Source organism: Hippopotamus amphibius, chromosome 16 (genome assembly GCF_030028045.1).
Source record: "Hippopotamus amphibius kiboko isolate mHipAmp2 chromosome 16, mHipAmp2.hap2, whole genome shotgun sequence".
Taxonomy (NCBI): domain Eukaryota; kingdom Metazoa; phylum Chordata; class Mammalia; order Artiodactyla; family Hippopotamidae; genus Hippopotamus; species Hippopotamus amphibius.
In genome coordinates this window covers 2,077,529-2,092,311 of record NC_080201.1, presented here as the reverse complement: position 1 = coordinate 2,092,311, position 14,783 = coordinate 2,077,529, and the positions used below count along the sequence as shown (strand labels likewise).

General features: G+C 52.0%; 1 protein-coding gene across 3 annotated transcripts in view; it reads right to left on the bottom strand.

The window, feature by feature from the left end:
• Positions 1–14,222, bottom strand: part of FBXO31 (F-box protein 31) — a 40,461-nt gene extending 26,239 nt beyond the window's left edge. For all 3 annotated transcript variants that reach the window (XM_057711683.1, XM_057711681.1, XM_057711682.1), the window contains exons 1-2: positions 13,857–14,222; positions 2,662–2,733 (exon numbers count right to left, since the gene is read on the bottom strand). In XM_057711683.1, coding sequence (XP_057567666.1) covers positions 2,662–2,733; positions 13,857–14,205 — 421 coding nt within the window. In that variant the 5' untranslated portion in view covers positions 14,206–14,222. The remainder of the gene's footprint in view (positions 1–2,661; positions 2,734–13,856) is intronic.
• Between the last annotated feature and the right edge of the window lie 561 nt (positions 14,223–14,783).

Below are 14,783 nucleotides of genomic sequence, written 5' to 3'. Positions count from 1 at the left end.
GCAACTTTCTTCTACCACCTATTCCAGAAGCTAAGTGATTTTCTCTTGGATGAGGCCTTCAAAACACATTCACAAAAACACAGTTCCTGCAACGTGAAAATAAACACTGAAGCTGGCTGTGGCCGGGGCAGAGCAAACGCCCTGGGACGCCAGATAGCAGGTGATATGAACCATTCTCTGGGTTTCGCAACCACGTTCAAGGGGTTGAGAACCGGCAGTCAAGCAGTTTCCAGATGTCCTCTGCTGCCTGTGACCTTGCTGTGGCCCTTGTCCCCTCTCCCTGGCGCACCTGGACCTCCCCGTCTCTCCTGCACACCTGCCCGCCCACCTGTGCCCAGATGCCCGCTCCACAGAACAGCCGCCCCCACAGCCCAGGCAACCCCTCTGCCCACAGCTGAGATGAGCTCTGTGGGGGCCCTGATTTCTCACATGTGCTCCCCTCTGCATGCTTCAGCCCCCAACACCTGGCAGGTGTGAGCACCTGCCTCCCTCCGGGACTATCTTGAGCACCTACAACCCTTAGAGAGAACTCAAGTTGCTTTGAGATAATATCATCGAGTGGCCTAACAAACTCAAAAAGCGGGGAGATGATAGGGACTTGTATTAGATGCTCATGGAAACAGCTGGCAGCCCCAAAGCCAGGAAACCTCCCGCTTCCGTGTGCTCACGGGGACTGCTGTGGCGAGCGCGGCGCTGACTCGGACACGGACGCCCACAGCGAGGGTTGCCTCCTGGATTCTCCGCTCTGGGAAACTTAAGACACAGACTCTGAGGAGCAACACTGGATCTGTATGTGGAGTGGAAGCCCCCCCCAGAACGAAGGGCAGGAGAGGAGGGGACACAACCCACTTTTTCTGCCCCTGGAACTCCAAGCTTTGCAGAATTCAAAGCGGCACTGTTCTTGCCACTGAGACCAGAAGACAGGAAGGAGTTACACTTTCATGAGACATGACCACTCGGGCCCCAAGACCCACTTCCCCTGGAGACACGCATCCTCTTGGGTGGGTGGGTCATGGAGCAGAGGTCAGAGAAGAAACCAAAGTGCACACGTGCGCAGGGAAGGAACAGCAGGAGGCCTTGTGCAGGCCAGCCCTGCCCTAGGGTTCAGGACCAAGGACAGGGGCACGGGGGCAGCAGGTCGGGATGGCGGCTGAGGGCGGATGAGGATGCAGCCCAAGCCCCTGGGCCAGTGGGGAGAAGGGGGTGCTGGAGGTGGCAGAAGGGGCCTGGGACACGCAAGGCTCCCAGAAGAGGTGGGAGGGGGCAACGGTCTCGGAGGCACAGCCGAGTGTCAACACCGAGAACCACACCTGCCCAGGGTGGCCGGGCTTCTCACAGGAAGGTCAGAGGCTCCAACAGGAGATCTCCCCACTCATGAGCAAATTCTAACCCAGGAACACTGGCCAATCCAACAATCTCAAATGGCCATGGGATCAGTGTGGAGAAAACTCTGATGGGATGAGGAAACCAGCTCAGATTCAGGGATCAACGGCGCCCTGAGGCCTGTCTCCCCGCAGAGCCGACCCTCCCCAGAAGCCCTCACTCTATCTGTGTGGGTGAGGTGGTGGGAGGCACAGGACACACGAGGAGGGGCGTCTCCCAGGGGACTCTGAGAGCAGCAAATCCACTGAAAAGAGGAAACACAGCAAGTGACTCCAACAAGCAAGGCCCCAGCTCTGGAAGGAAGCCTCCAGCACGCCAGCTCCTGCCCAGCAGCCTGGCCCCAGGGAAGCCCCTCCGTCCTGGGCTCCACGCAGGAGCCCAGACCCCCGTTCCCGGGGAAGGTATTCAAATAAGACGCACCACCTTGTCTAAGTGTTCAATGCAGAACTGTACAATGTGAAAATCCCAATCTACCAAGGCAGTTTTAAGATGAACGCTTAAGGTTCTTTTCAGAGAGGTCAACAGGTCAACCTTAGGCCAAAGAGAAGTGGGTCGCCATGATCTTTCTTACTCTGTCCTTTACTAACCAGCCCTGCGTGGTAACAACAGACGCCACGCCCCTCCAGGTGAGGACAGGCAGGCTGCTCCCTGCGGGACAGCGTGCCCACTGCCCCTGGGTGACATCAGTGCCAGCAGACGCCCTCACAGCCTCATGCAGGGGCCCCGAGGAAAGGCCAGCAGAGAGATGCTCAGGGCCGGGGGCTCCGGGCTCAGGGAGCGTTGCTGAAGACTCTGGAAAGCAAAGGGGTGGAGACAAGGAGTGGGGGGCTGGGGGCCCGAGGTGCCTGCAGGAAGGGCTGGGGCTGGTGCAGAAGGGGCGGGGAGGAGCGGCCCCGGCAGCTGTCACAGCTGCGTGTCACAGTCGCTCCTGCTGGCCATGCCTCCAACCAGGCTGCAGACCCAGGACCTAGAGAGAGGGGCACCTCCGAGCGCACCAGGGTTGCTTCCAGTCAGCCGCGTTTCCCAGATAAAAGACACCTTCATCCACCTGCGCTGCAAAATCAGGGTCGTGATTCGCCCAGAAAGGGAGAAGAGAGCCCCAGCCTTTCCAGTGCTGTTACCACCAGCGCTGTCTCTACAACGTCAACCCTGACTTTAAAGGGTGTCTGAGAATGGGCCCGTGGGCTGAGGGCCATGGAATTTTATTCTCCGTGGCTGACGTCACTGAGCATCTGCTTCTGGAACAAGTCAACGGAGGATGGTGACAGATTAACTTACGCTTCGCGTAGACATCTCGACAAGACACGCCAGTGATCTCCAGCTTCCGCAAGTTTTCACAAACGCCGTACTCTGTAACAAGAAACGTTTGCTGGAAATTACAGTCAAGAAGCCACAAAGCAGCTGAAATAGTAATAGATGGACGTGGGGGTGGGGGTGGGGCAGACATGCCTCAGCCTTGGTCTTGTCTTCCGAGCTGAGCCTTCTTTCACTGCAGAGATTCTGCAGGCCTTCTCCACATTCAGTCAACACTCTCACTCACCAATGAAGCCACTGTTCTATTTTTAGGCAATACCACTCTGAATGAAAGAGCAATCTGCCTTGTCTATTCTGATAAGCTCTAGAAGCCTAATCGTTCAAGCCCACAGCCAGACATTCCCGGCTTATGAACATGGTGTGGCAGAAACTCACAGTCTGGAAACGATGCAAGTTCCCATGGAAATGAGACCGTCACTGGTGTCAGGGTTCCACGAAGGCCCCCCCAACCCCCTACTGAGTCTGTTAAACGAAGACACAGCTGGGGCTGCCCAGGACGGCCTCAAAGCAAAACGCTGACACCCACCCCCACGGCCAGGGCTCTGCACCACCGCGGAGAGCAAAACCCAGGCTTGGGGAGGCTGGTGACTCAGCAATCCTTCCACAAGAGGGGCTGCAGTCTGGCCAGCAAAGGGCTGCCTACCTCATCACAGCACAGACACCCCCCACCCCCCCACCCCGAGGCCTGGTCTTTTCAGTGGAATGGATGACGACATGAACCCAAGGCTTCTATGACTGGGAGGATTCCGACCGTATCCACGCCAAGCTCGAGACGCAGACGGCAGAGAGACTAGCTGGGCCGAGGTGGTCATCACCTGGCTGACCTCCCTGAAATGGGCCACCCAGGGGCCCTGCTTTCCCTGCCTCCACTGCTGAGGAACAGAGCGTGGCCTTGCTCTTTACCAGACGAAAACACACTTCATCCTCCTGCCAGGAAGAATGTGGACACCACTCTAGACGGTTACGCAAGTTACAAGAACTTGTGAGGAACTAGATAATGAAATATGCTTGTTTGTGACCTGGGGCAGTCACCAGCAACGAAGTGGCCCTGATTTGTCAAAATCCTTACAGACCACGCCGGGGACCAGCTGAAAGGGCCACTCCCGCCCTGGCCGGTGACCAAGCTGGAGCTGGTGTACCCACACTCTGCTCCACACTGAACCGTCTTCACGATTCCCCACTGGCTCTGGGATGCCCACCACGGCCGGGTGGCCCTCCTGGCGACCACAGTGGCTGTCACCACCTCGTGTGCTCTCCATCAACAGTGTCCTTCCCTCGCACCAACCATGTGCTCCGAAACCATCACCGCACAACAAGACTGCTGCCTCCGTTTGTTTCCTGCGTGGCTCCTCTCCTGGCTCCAGCAGCGACCAGCGCACTCAGTAGACAAGACGCGCCTCTTGCTGCCTCGTGGACAAGGCGGTTTGGGAGCCGGGGGGTCTTCTCCGACCTCTGCACCTTTGTGACACGTGTGGACACTCTGCCGGTGAGATGCAGGGCACAGACCTGAGGCGCACCCGCGTGTGCCCCGGTGGCCTGCGGTGCACTAAAGCAACAGTGCTGTCCCACAGGCACCTCCCAGTGTCACTGAGGCCCGGCAACCTGGTCTGTGATTTTCGTATCTGAGTCCAGCAATCCTCCAGCCTGATAGAAGCTACACGCAGTCTCCTAGCAACCACTTGGACTTCTGAGCAATACTAAGATTTTCAGCCAGGATGACCGAATCGTCGTGAATCTCTGCACACCGCGTCAAGAAAAGGTGCTGCTAATATCACGCAGGAGGTGAACTTGCACGAGCAGACAAACCACCCACAGAAATGCTACTAACAAGCAGAAGAAAAGCAAAAGCATGGCATACCGCTAATAAACACAGCAGTCCTTAGCGGGTTTTTCTTAATGTTCCCAAAAGATAATAAATTCACCGAAGCAGAACAATGTCATTCTGACCCAACTGCTCCTGCGAGAAATGTTCGGTATTTTCCACACGATGGAAAAGTCTTTTTTTTTAAACAGTGGCTCGGAATAAGTCCACATCCTCTGATTGTTCTATAAACCTTCCTATAAGTCATCAGGGAAAGTGCCCTTAAAATAGCGTTAAGGCCAGTGTACCTGCAGTACCACGGGTCCCTCCTCCCAGGAAAACTCACCAGTGTTAACGCCATCCTATCCAAGGCGGTTAAAGTTAGCCACCAAACCATGCTGCCTACAGCTGCTTTGGCCCTCAATTCAAAACCTTTCCCTGCTAATCTATTACAGAAAGTAGCTGGTGACAGTCTTTTTTGAAAGTGTCTACTCCAAAAATGGCAACAAAGTAAAAAAAAAAAAAAGTTGGGAAGGGGGAAAATGGGTGAGCTGGACTTGAGGAAATGTAAATTAAACATAGAATTACCATATGATCCGGCTATTACCCTCTTTCTGGGTACAAACCCAAAAGAGATGAAAGCAGAGACCCAGAGATATTTGCACACCCTTGTTTACAGCAGCTCTGTGCACGACAGCCAAGAAGTGGAAGCAACCCCGGTGCCCATCGATGGATGAACGGATAAGCAAAACAGGGACACAATGGAACATTATTCAGCCTTAAATAGGAAGGAGAGTCTGACACGCGCTACAGCCTGGCTGAACTTTGAGGACATTGTGCTGAGTGAGATAAGCCAGTCACACAAGGACAATACTGTACAATTGCACTTATACGAGGTCCCCCGAATAGTCAAATTCGTAGAAAGTGGAATGCTGGGGGCTGGGGAAGGGGGGACTGAATGTCAGTTGGATAAGATGGAAAAGTTCTGGAGATGACGGTGGTGATGGCGGCACAACAATGTGAACATACTTAATGCCACTGAACTGTAAGCTTAAAAATGGTTAAAGTGGTAAATTTTATTTTGTGTATATGTTATCACAATAAAAATACTAACTTGCCACTTCAAATATTCCAATCAGGAAATTTCCAAAAAGCTATGGAACAAATATTTTGCCAAGAGGGAAAAACAGCCCAGGAATTTGGGCCAAGTCGACACTGAAGCTGCATCCTCTGGTGACCTGACTGCCAGGGGCTCCAAGCCCTCCTCACTCACTTCCTGTCCAGTGAGGTCAGTACTGTGTGACAGGCTTTACCAAAAACCCCTGCCCCCAATGCATGCTTCTGAATGGGCAGGAGGTCTATTCAGTCTCTACGGGTGAGAAGAATTTTCTCTCTCCCTCTTTTCCACTCCCTCGCCCCTACAGGAGAACCCAGGGGACACATGCTGCTTCCTGAGGCTCCTGACCTAGAAGAGAAGATGGAGATTCACAGAGACAGTACCTGTGCCAGCCGTGGCTGAGATGTGCACAAACTCTGCATCGGAACAGAAGCTGACAAAGTGAATATCATTATTCTATGCAATGCACCAGTCTTGGCGCCTGCAATTAGAAGGGACTTTGCCCCACGCTCCCCATAAGCACCACTTACGAGGGCCCCTGCCACGCTGGAAGGACACAGCACTAAGACAGTCTCTGAAGCAAGCTGGTGGGCACCCAAGGTAAGGCTGGGAAGGGGGTGGTCTCATGGTCCTGCCAGAGCTGGGAGTCCACAGGCAACGCAGAAGCACGGAAGAATCTCAGGTAGAAAAGCGGCCTGGACCGCGTGACCTGCGGGTGGAGCCAGCAGAGATGGACCTGGAGACCCGGTGGGAGGGTCCCATGAGGAGGCCACTGCACCACCAGGTAAGGCAGAGGTGGGAGGAAAGGATGTGGGAATGCAGTCGTGGCCCCCAGCAGGCAGGAGGGAGCGGGAGGAGGAGGACTGGGGGGATGGCTGAGGGCTCACTTCCCACCTGCTGTAAACTCACAGTTTTCCATATAAAACCAAGGGCAGAATCAACTGGACATTTAGTGCATTTCTGTTTGCATTAAATTAGGAGATAATTATAGCCCTTAATAAAATATGGTTAAAACTTTACTTCCAAGGCTGAAAAAGGAGGCAGAGGCAGGGGTGGGAGCTGGTGGAGAGGGGGGTCTACCAGGCTCCCGGGGTAGGGGGTGGGTGGGTCAGGCAACTGCCCCAGCCTTCCTGACACAGCTCCAAGGACATCCCTCCAACAGCAGGGCACTGGTTACAAACCCCTGTGTGTCCCCCAGCTCACTGCTTTCCTTAGCTATTACTGCAACTGCATGAAATGCCTTTTCTTTTTTTTTTAAATAATGTAGCAGATCTGGAAAAACACTCTGCAGCCAGCTCATCTTAGAATGGAAAGAAAGTAAAAACCGAAACCTGGATGCAGCCCATAGGCATCTCCTACTGAACACCTAGAATACTCGGGATGCTAACCAACAGCTCCCGAGGACAGCCGACACTGCCCACAGGATCAATGCGGCTTCTTCCCGACCAGTTCCACCCCTGCAAAGAGGAACAGTCTCAGTGCCAAGGGGAGCCTCAAGAAGCCTCACCTTTCCAGCTAAAGGACGCTGACCCTGCCCAGCTCCACAACAGGCACCTGCTGGCCAAGGGAGCCCCACTCCCGCAGAGGCCCACCTGTCACGCCCGTACACTTCTTCCTCGTGCACACACACCCGCTCAGTCTTGCCACCCACTTGTGAGACTAGGAGGTAAGCAGAGTCTGACTGCGCCATCCCCTCACCCCAGACCTCTTCTCAGATTTCAGACACTTCCCAATTCCCCACTAATAATCCTCAAACAGGCCTGGCTACTCCGGGATTCCTGCCCTGTCCATCACCACTGGGTGGACAGGGAGGGTGTCACTGGCAAAGGACGCTGACTCATGAGTTAGAAACCCTGACCGGTCCTGGGTTTCTCAGGAGGACCTGTTCCTCCAAAGTCCCAAAGACGCCCTAGTATTTGCACACTCTTTCCAGCCAGAAAGACAAACCAAGATCCTCAAATGCATTACGTAATCATTTTGTAAACACAGCAAAACAGTGAAATGGCCCATCAGTTCTTCCTGGCAAGGCACCAGTGTCTGTCCAATTAAATATGGCCAAGGGGAAATCTTCACTCGGTGCTTTCTGGGGCCCAGATCCATTTTCCAGCTCGTTTTTTTAAGGTTAGAAATATCCCTCAAGAGGCATCGTTTTCCTTTACCCTTTCCTACTTTGCTAACTGGAAGGATCAGGTGTCTCTGTGAAGCAGCATATGAGGTTCAACTTCCAAAGATAAATAGACTGTGGTCCTGTCAACTAGCAAAGCAGAAGAAAAGGATAAAGGTTTCCCTACAGTTTTTTTTAAGTGTACAATCCAATGGATTTTATCTTATTTTATGATATTTATTTATTTATTTATTTACTTTATTGGCTGTGTTGGGTCTTCATTGCTGCACATGGGCTTTCTCTAGTTGCGATGAGCGGGGGCTACTCTTCGTTGTGGTGTGAGGGCTTCTCATTGTAGTGGCCTCTTGTTGCAGAGCATGGGCTCTAAGGCGCGTGGGCTTCAGTAGTTGTGGCACATGGGCTCAATAGTTGTGGTTCACGGGCTCTAGAGCGCAGGCTCAATAGCTGTGGCACATGGGCTTAGTTGCTCTGCGGCATGTGGTATCTTCCTGGGGCAGGGATTGAACCTGTGTCCCCTGCATTGGCAGGCAGATCCTTACCCACTGCGCCACCTAGGAAGTCCCTCCCTACAGTTTTGAGATCCTGCTGTATGTCCAGGAAGTGGCCTGGCTTCCTCTTCTCATGGTTGAGACAGGTATGCTTCTACTACCTGGACCGTTTGTTTATCCACCTGCGACCTGCCCACCCCATCCCCAAAACAAGTAGGCTCTCATTAAGCAGATGCTTAATGAGAATCATAAAATATTCCTAAACCCAACTTCAAAGCCAACAACTTGCCCATTTCACCTCTTCCCTAGATGAACCCTTCCAACTTCAGCCATAATTAACAAAAGTCGGCACTTCCCTGGTGGCGCAGTGGTTAAGAATCTGCCTGTCAATGCAAGGTACATGGATTCAATCCCTGCTCCAGGAAGATCCCACATGTGCTACGGAGCAGCTAAGCCCATGCGCCACAACTGCTGAGCCAATGTGCCGCAACTACTGAAGCGGGTGCACCTAGAGCCCATACTCCACAACAAGAGAAGCCACTGCAATGAGAAGCCCGAGCACTGCAACGAAGAGTAGCCTGTGCCCACCACAACTAGAGAAAGCCCGCGCACAGCAATGCAGTAAAAATAAATAAATAAATACACACAACCCCCTCAAAAAAGTTGCATTTCTCACATTTCACATCAGCATATCAAACAGAATAGAAATAGTATTTTCTTCTGCAAGCAAATACAAAATTAAATATTGGTTTTTAATTTCCCTTATCTGTCCTAAAGCTCACATATTATGGGCAAAGGATATTTCTAATTATCATGGAATTTAAGTACACTTTAGACTTACAACTGATCAAAATATTATACAAATATTATTCCAAGTGTCATTAAAACATGTACTATCCAGGGAAGAAATGGGCAAATTATATATTATAAATTCAAAACCTGACTTTATGTCTCAATACTTAAGAGTTCAGTGTGGAAGAATTACATGTGTGAGCATTTCCTTGGTTTTGAAATGTATCTTCTGTTATTATTTGAATGTTCTGATTTAGAACCACAGTCTAAATTTTCTAAACACCTTAGCCTCAGGTGGACCTCACTAAGTGCTGCAGAGATGAACAGTGTTAAAAGTGGCCAGTATTTCAAAAATCACCAACTAAACGGTGAAGTATTAACCAAGAAAAGCCTTGTCAGGGTCAAAGGCAAAGAGCGGACTTGGCTTCTGCCCTGTGCTCTGAGAAATGATGCTTATTTATAGTTCCACATGCGAGCGACTGCAGGAGGCCTGTAGCCAAAGGAGTGATGCAGCAAAACACGGCCCCGCTCCCGGTCCAGCGCCCACCCTTCAGGCTGGGGTTGCTCTGGTTTGCTTTCCTGTCAAAGGGGAAACAGCACCTATTGGGGTATTTGCCCCAAAATAGGAGCACAGATTGGGCTTCTCAGCAGCAACTTTCTTTCATCCGCCCGCAGAAATACCATCTGAAACTATTTAATCTAACAGGCGGGGGGCTCAAAAGACCAAATTCTATAAAAACAACTCATTTATTATTGTTGATTTCTTATTGCTACGACACTGGAAATTGTAAGATTTTCATCAAGCACGATAAGCAGCCACATCATTTTAAGTTTCTAGTGTCCCTCCCCCCACACACCCCTGAGTCATCCTCTTATTTTACAAAGAGCCCCTGACACGCACGTCCTGCCAGCGCCCTGGAAGTCAATGATGGCCCGAAACTCTCCGAAGCAATAAAACACAAGCAGCACCCTCTTCCCCACACCCCTTTCTGTGGCTTGTCTTTTCGGGAAACCCAATTATCAAAATACAGAAAGCAAACTTGTAAACGCGGAGTAGTAAACAGCAGACTCCCTAATGTCTCAGCCGCTGTGCAGTGTCAGGGCCGGACCTGGAGCTTCCCAGCCAGGAAAGCTGGTGGGCTGGAACCACCCACCTCCGGCTCACCAAGGCTGGGAGCACTCTGGTGTTTGCCTCTGCGGACACAGCCTTGGCCTTAACACCCACCATAACCAAATGTCTAGTTCAGGATGGAAGCAGTGTGGGGCTCAGGGAAATAAGATCAGATTTGTCTCACACACGACTACTGCTATATACATTCCAGTCATCATTACACCAACCCCATGAGCCACCTATGCGTGCCACAAGGAACCGCCAACCAAGCAATGCTGGACCCAGATGAGCTGGAAATGAAAGCTACCAGGATGAGCGAGTGAAACTGAAGACCTAGCTGTTGACCACCTCGGGATACCAATGATTACTTAAACCCAAAGTCAAAAGTGTGTAACTCTGATTAACGCTGTAGCTTTTGCAAAAATCACTATAGATGAAGTTCAAAAGCAAAGCACTACTGACTATGAGAAAATGTTTTGCATATATTAAACAGAAATCGATCCAGACTAAATAAATAAAAACCCACAAATCAATTAAAAAAATAACAATAGGAGAAAAAAGGGCAAAGATTAAGGATACGCGAATAAGAGAAATCCAAATTGCCAATAATTCTATTTTTTAAATGTGCATATTCACGAGTTATCAGCCATCTACAAGTTCAATTGAGATGCTGTTTCTCACTGAGATTGACACAGATTTTTAGAAATGAATCCTTCAAACTACAAAGAATCTAGCGGACATTGGATTAAATGAGATAACTTCACCCAGCAGACAAAGGCAGCTACTTTGTGATGAGCACCTTCAGTGACTTGCCTGTGCACGCTCTCGTGACAGGTGTGCAAAGCGCAAAATACAACTGTGTTATATTTGGAGTGAAGAATCACTCCAAAAAATTAACTGGCCAGTATCTAGAAAAACTGCAAATCTCACAGCCCACTACCCCAGCAACACCACTTCTGGATTTATTCCTTAGAGAAATTTTCAAATTTATCTGCGTCTAAGGAAACATAAAGCTTGTTCACTGTAACACTGTGTACAATGAAAAAAATAAAAATGAGCAAAGGAACACACATGGCCTCTTCAAATTATGAACCACCACAGTGTTCAAGAAAACTGAACCTGGGCTTCCCAGGTGGCGCAGTGGTTAAGAATCCGCCTGCCAATGCAGGGGCCACACGTTCGATCCCTGGGCAGGGAAAATCCCATATGCCGCAGAGCAAATGAAGCTGGTGCACCACAATTACTGAGCCTGCAAGCCACAACTACTGAACTCATGTGCCGCAACGACTGAAGCCTGCGCACCTAGGGCCTGTGCTCCACAGCAAAAGAAGCCACTGCAATGAGAAGCCCATGAACTGCAAGGAAAAGTAGCCCCCACTCACCACAACTAGAAAAAGTCTGCATAGCAATGAAGACCCAAAGCAGCAAATAAATAAATAAAATTAATTAAAAAATTTTTTTAAATATATATTAAAAAAAGAAAAGACTGAACCAGACTTAAATGTATTAACATGGACAGAATTTAAAAACACAAATTGACAGGGGGAAAAGGTAGATGCACAATACTTATGGTATGATAGGTTTCTAAAAATTAAAGTACCATAAAATAATGTTATACATTGGGAATGTTACAGGTGTGTGTATATACAAGTAAACTCAACCCACAATAGTGGCAGCTTCTTGTGAGTGGGAAGGATAGGGGTGATCAGAGGGACCTGACTGCTGGCTGCAAGGTTTTCTTTTTAAAAAAGGTAGAGATTTCAAAAGCAAATATGACAGAAGACTTAACTGTTACTTTTGGGGATGACTAGGAATATGCCTGTTTTACCATGTTTGTTTTTCATTTTTTAACTTCTGAAAGCGAAAATTCTCTTAGCTGCCAGGCCACCTTGGTGAAGAAGAGGCCTTGATCCTACTGTCACGGTGTCTGCTGTCCCAGGAAAAGCTGAACTGAGGACCACAGAAGCAGGAAAGGAAGGGCTGAAAAGTCCTTCTGTGTCTGCCCCCTCACATCTTTCTACATCTTCATGAGGACCTTTTATACTTCCACCAGCAATTGTAAGAATTTGCCTTGAGCTGTACCTCCAGTTAATTTTACTCTGTGGCATACCTTTGAGTTTTGCTGATGACACAGAAGTCTTCTGTCACCCTCTGTTCCTACATACCTTATAGTTTCCCCAGAGACAACCCCCAGAGACCACCACACAAGTTTGGCTGACTGATGGAGAAACTCCGCAGAGCAGGAAAAAAGTCTGTGATGAATCTCAGTCTCACAGGTGTACAAAATGCAAAACAAAGCAAATCAAAAGGTGAAACTCTCTTTGCTTCAATTTTAAAATGTCAAAAGAAACTCACTTGCCACATAGATGACAAAAGGTTAATACTGCTAACATTCAACGAGCTCTTACTAATTTGTAAGACAAAATAAACTCCCCAAGAAAAAAAAGAGACAAAAAACAAAACAAACAAACAAAAAACCCACACAAAACACAAATACGGAATTCACAAGAGGTGAAATTAAAACGGCCAAGAAGCATCATAACCTTGGGAGTGAGGGCTTCATCTGCACCATCTCATTTAACCCTCAGAGTCACCCTATGGGAGCGGCACTTGCCAATAACACTTGGGAAGGTGAAGCAGCCTGTCCAGGATCTCAGAGCAGATAAACGGATTACAAATCCCGCTCTTGACCACTGAGCTTTATGGCAGAGAGAAGATGACAGACTGATCCCCTTCTGGGGAGGATTTGAGGAAAGCGGCCTTCTCACAGAGTCTTCCTGGGGGTGCAAATACCAACAGCTGGGTAATGAGTATCTAAGGTGTTATCAGTGTGCACACCCTACTGCCCACAGTCCCACTTTGGGAGGTGTACCCTAAGAAGTTAATCTCAGAAGTTCTAAAAGGTAAATGTAAGTCCCATGAACTCCTATAAGATGCACAAAGGCTGCAAACTTAAAAGTCTATCAGTAAGGGACTAGTCTGTGGCATACACAGGCAGTGGAACACTTATGAAGCTTTTTTATAGTAAATCTTTCCAAAATTTTAAGAGTGGCTTATCTTTGATTGCAGGAGTCTCCGATGATTTTTTACTTTCTTCCCTCTGTTCTCTTTCACTGTCTGATCTTTTTTCTTACCTATTCTGTCTACCAAATCACGAGAGCTTAGTGAACACCAGAGATCTGTCAACGTTTAAATGAACAGAGAGCCTTGAACGCTGGATTAATTAAGTAAAGCTTTCATCCTGGGATTTGCTACGAAACTGCTCACCACCCTCACTTCGGCCACCAGCATCCCTGAGGGGGGCATCAGCCCCCTCCAGCACCGCCCAGCTCCACCCCCCGCTCCACAGACCAGGTCCTCGCCCTCAGGAGACCCCCCAAACCCTGCGGCTCCCCTAACTACTCAAGTTCACACACCCCCCCCCCCCCGCAGCCGTCGGCTCCGCCCCCAAGGACTGGGGACCAAGGAGGGTGCCACAGACGTCAGCTTGCTCCCGGGCCGAAACCCAGCCCCAGCTCGCGTCCCTGCCCCCGGCGTCCCGGCCGCCGCGGCTGGGGGACCCCTCCCCCCTTCCTGAGCACCCCAGGCGGGCAGAACCCGGAGCTCCACGGCGCCCGGCGCCCGCAGCGGCGGCAGGGCCCCCCGGGGTCGCAGCAGCACCCCGCCGGCGGCCGGGACCCTCCCCTCGGAGCCCCCCCGGGCCGGGCCCCGCCCGGAGCGCTCACCCTCCCGGCAGCGCCTCCTCCAGATGGTGTCGGTGTGCAGGATGCGCCGGAACTTGCTGCAGACCTGCGCCAGGCTGGGCAGGTCGGTGCCGGGCAGCGAGGCGAAGATCTCCACCAGCAGCTCGGGCGGCAGCTCCAGCAGCGAGCAGCGCGGCGGCGACGAGGGGCCCGCGCCCCGGCCGCCGCCGGCCCCGCACAGCGCCGCCGCTCCCGCCTCGATGCGCTCCTCCTCGGGGTCCGTGTCCGGCTCGCTGTCGGCCGCCGCCGTCTCGGCCGGGCCCCGGCGCTGCTGGCGGCGCCGGCAACCCCGCGACGGGCCCACGCCGCAGAGGCGAGCGCACACCGCCATGCCGGCGACTGACGGCCGCCGCGCCGCCGCCGCCAGTGCGCACGCGCCGCGCGAGAGCCTCGCCCCGCCCCGCCCCGCCCCGCCCCGCCCGGGAGCCTATCCCCGCCCCGCCTGGGAGCCGAGCCCCGCCCCCGGGAGAGCCGAGCCCCGCCCTCCGGAGGAGCGGAGCCCCCGGCCCAGGAGAGCAAGGCACGCCCCTGGGGTTCGAGCCCCGCCCCGCCTGACAGCCAAGCCACGCCCCCCATGCATAGCCGAAGTTGCCGTCCAGGGCTTGGCCTCGCCGGCCGTCGGGGGACCTGCAAAGACCAGGGCCCGGTAACCCGAACGCCAGCCGCCTACCTCCGCCCTCCGGGGTTCATTGGGACCCTCTCCCCGCGGCCCCACGACCCCCGGGCGGATCTGCGCGTGGGCAGCAAGTGGCGCGCTGTGGGATGTGAGGGCTGAACTCACCACCTCCCGCGTGTGAGGCTGATGCGCTTTTCCCGAGGTCAGCCCTGAAGACCCTACGGACCCCCACCCCCCACCCCGAGAACGCTCCAGGAAGGCCAGAAGGACCCCTTTGGACTCCCCCCAAGGAC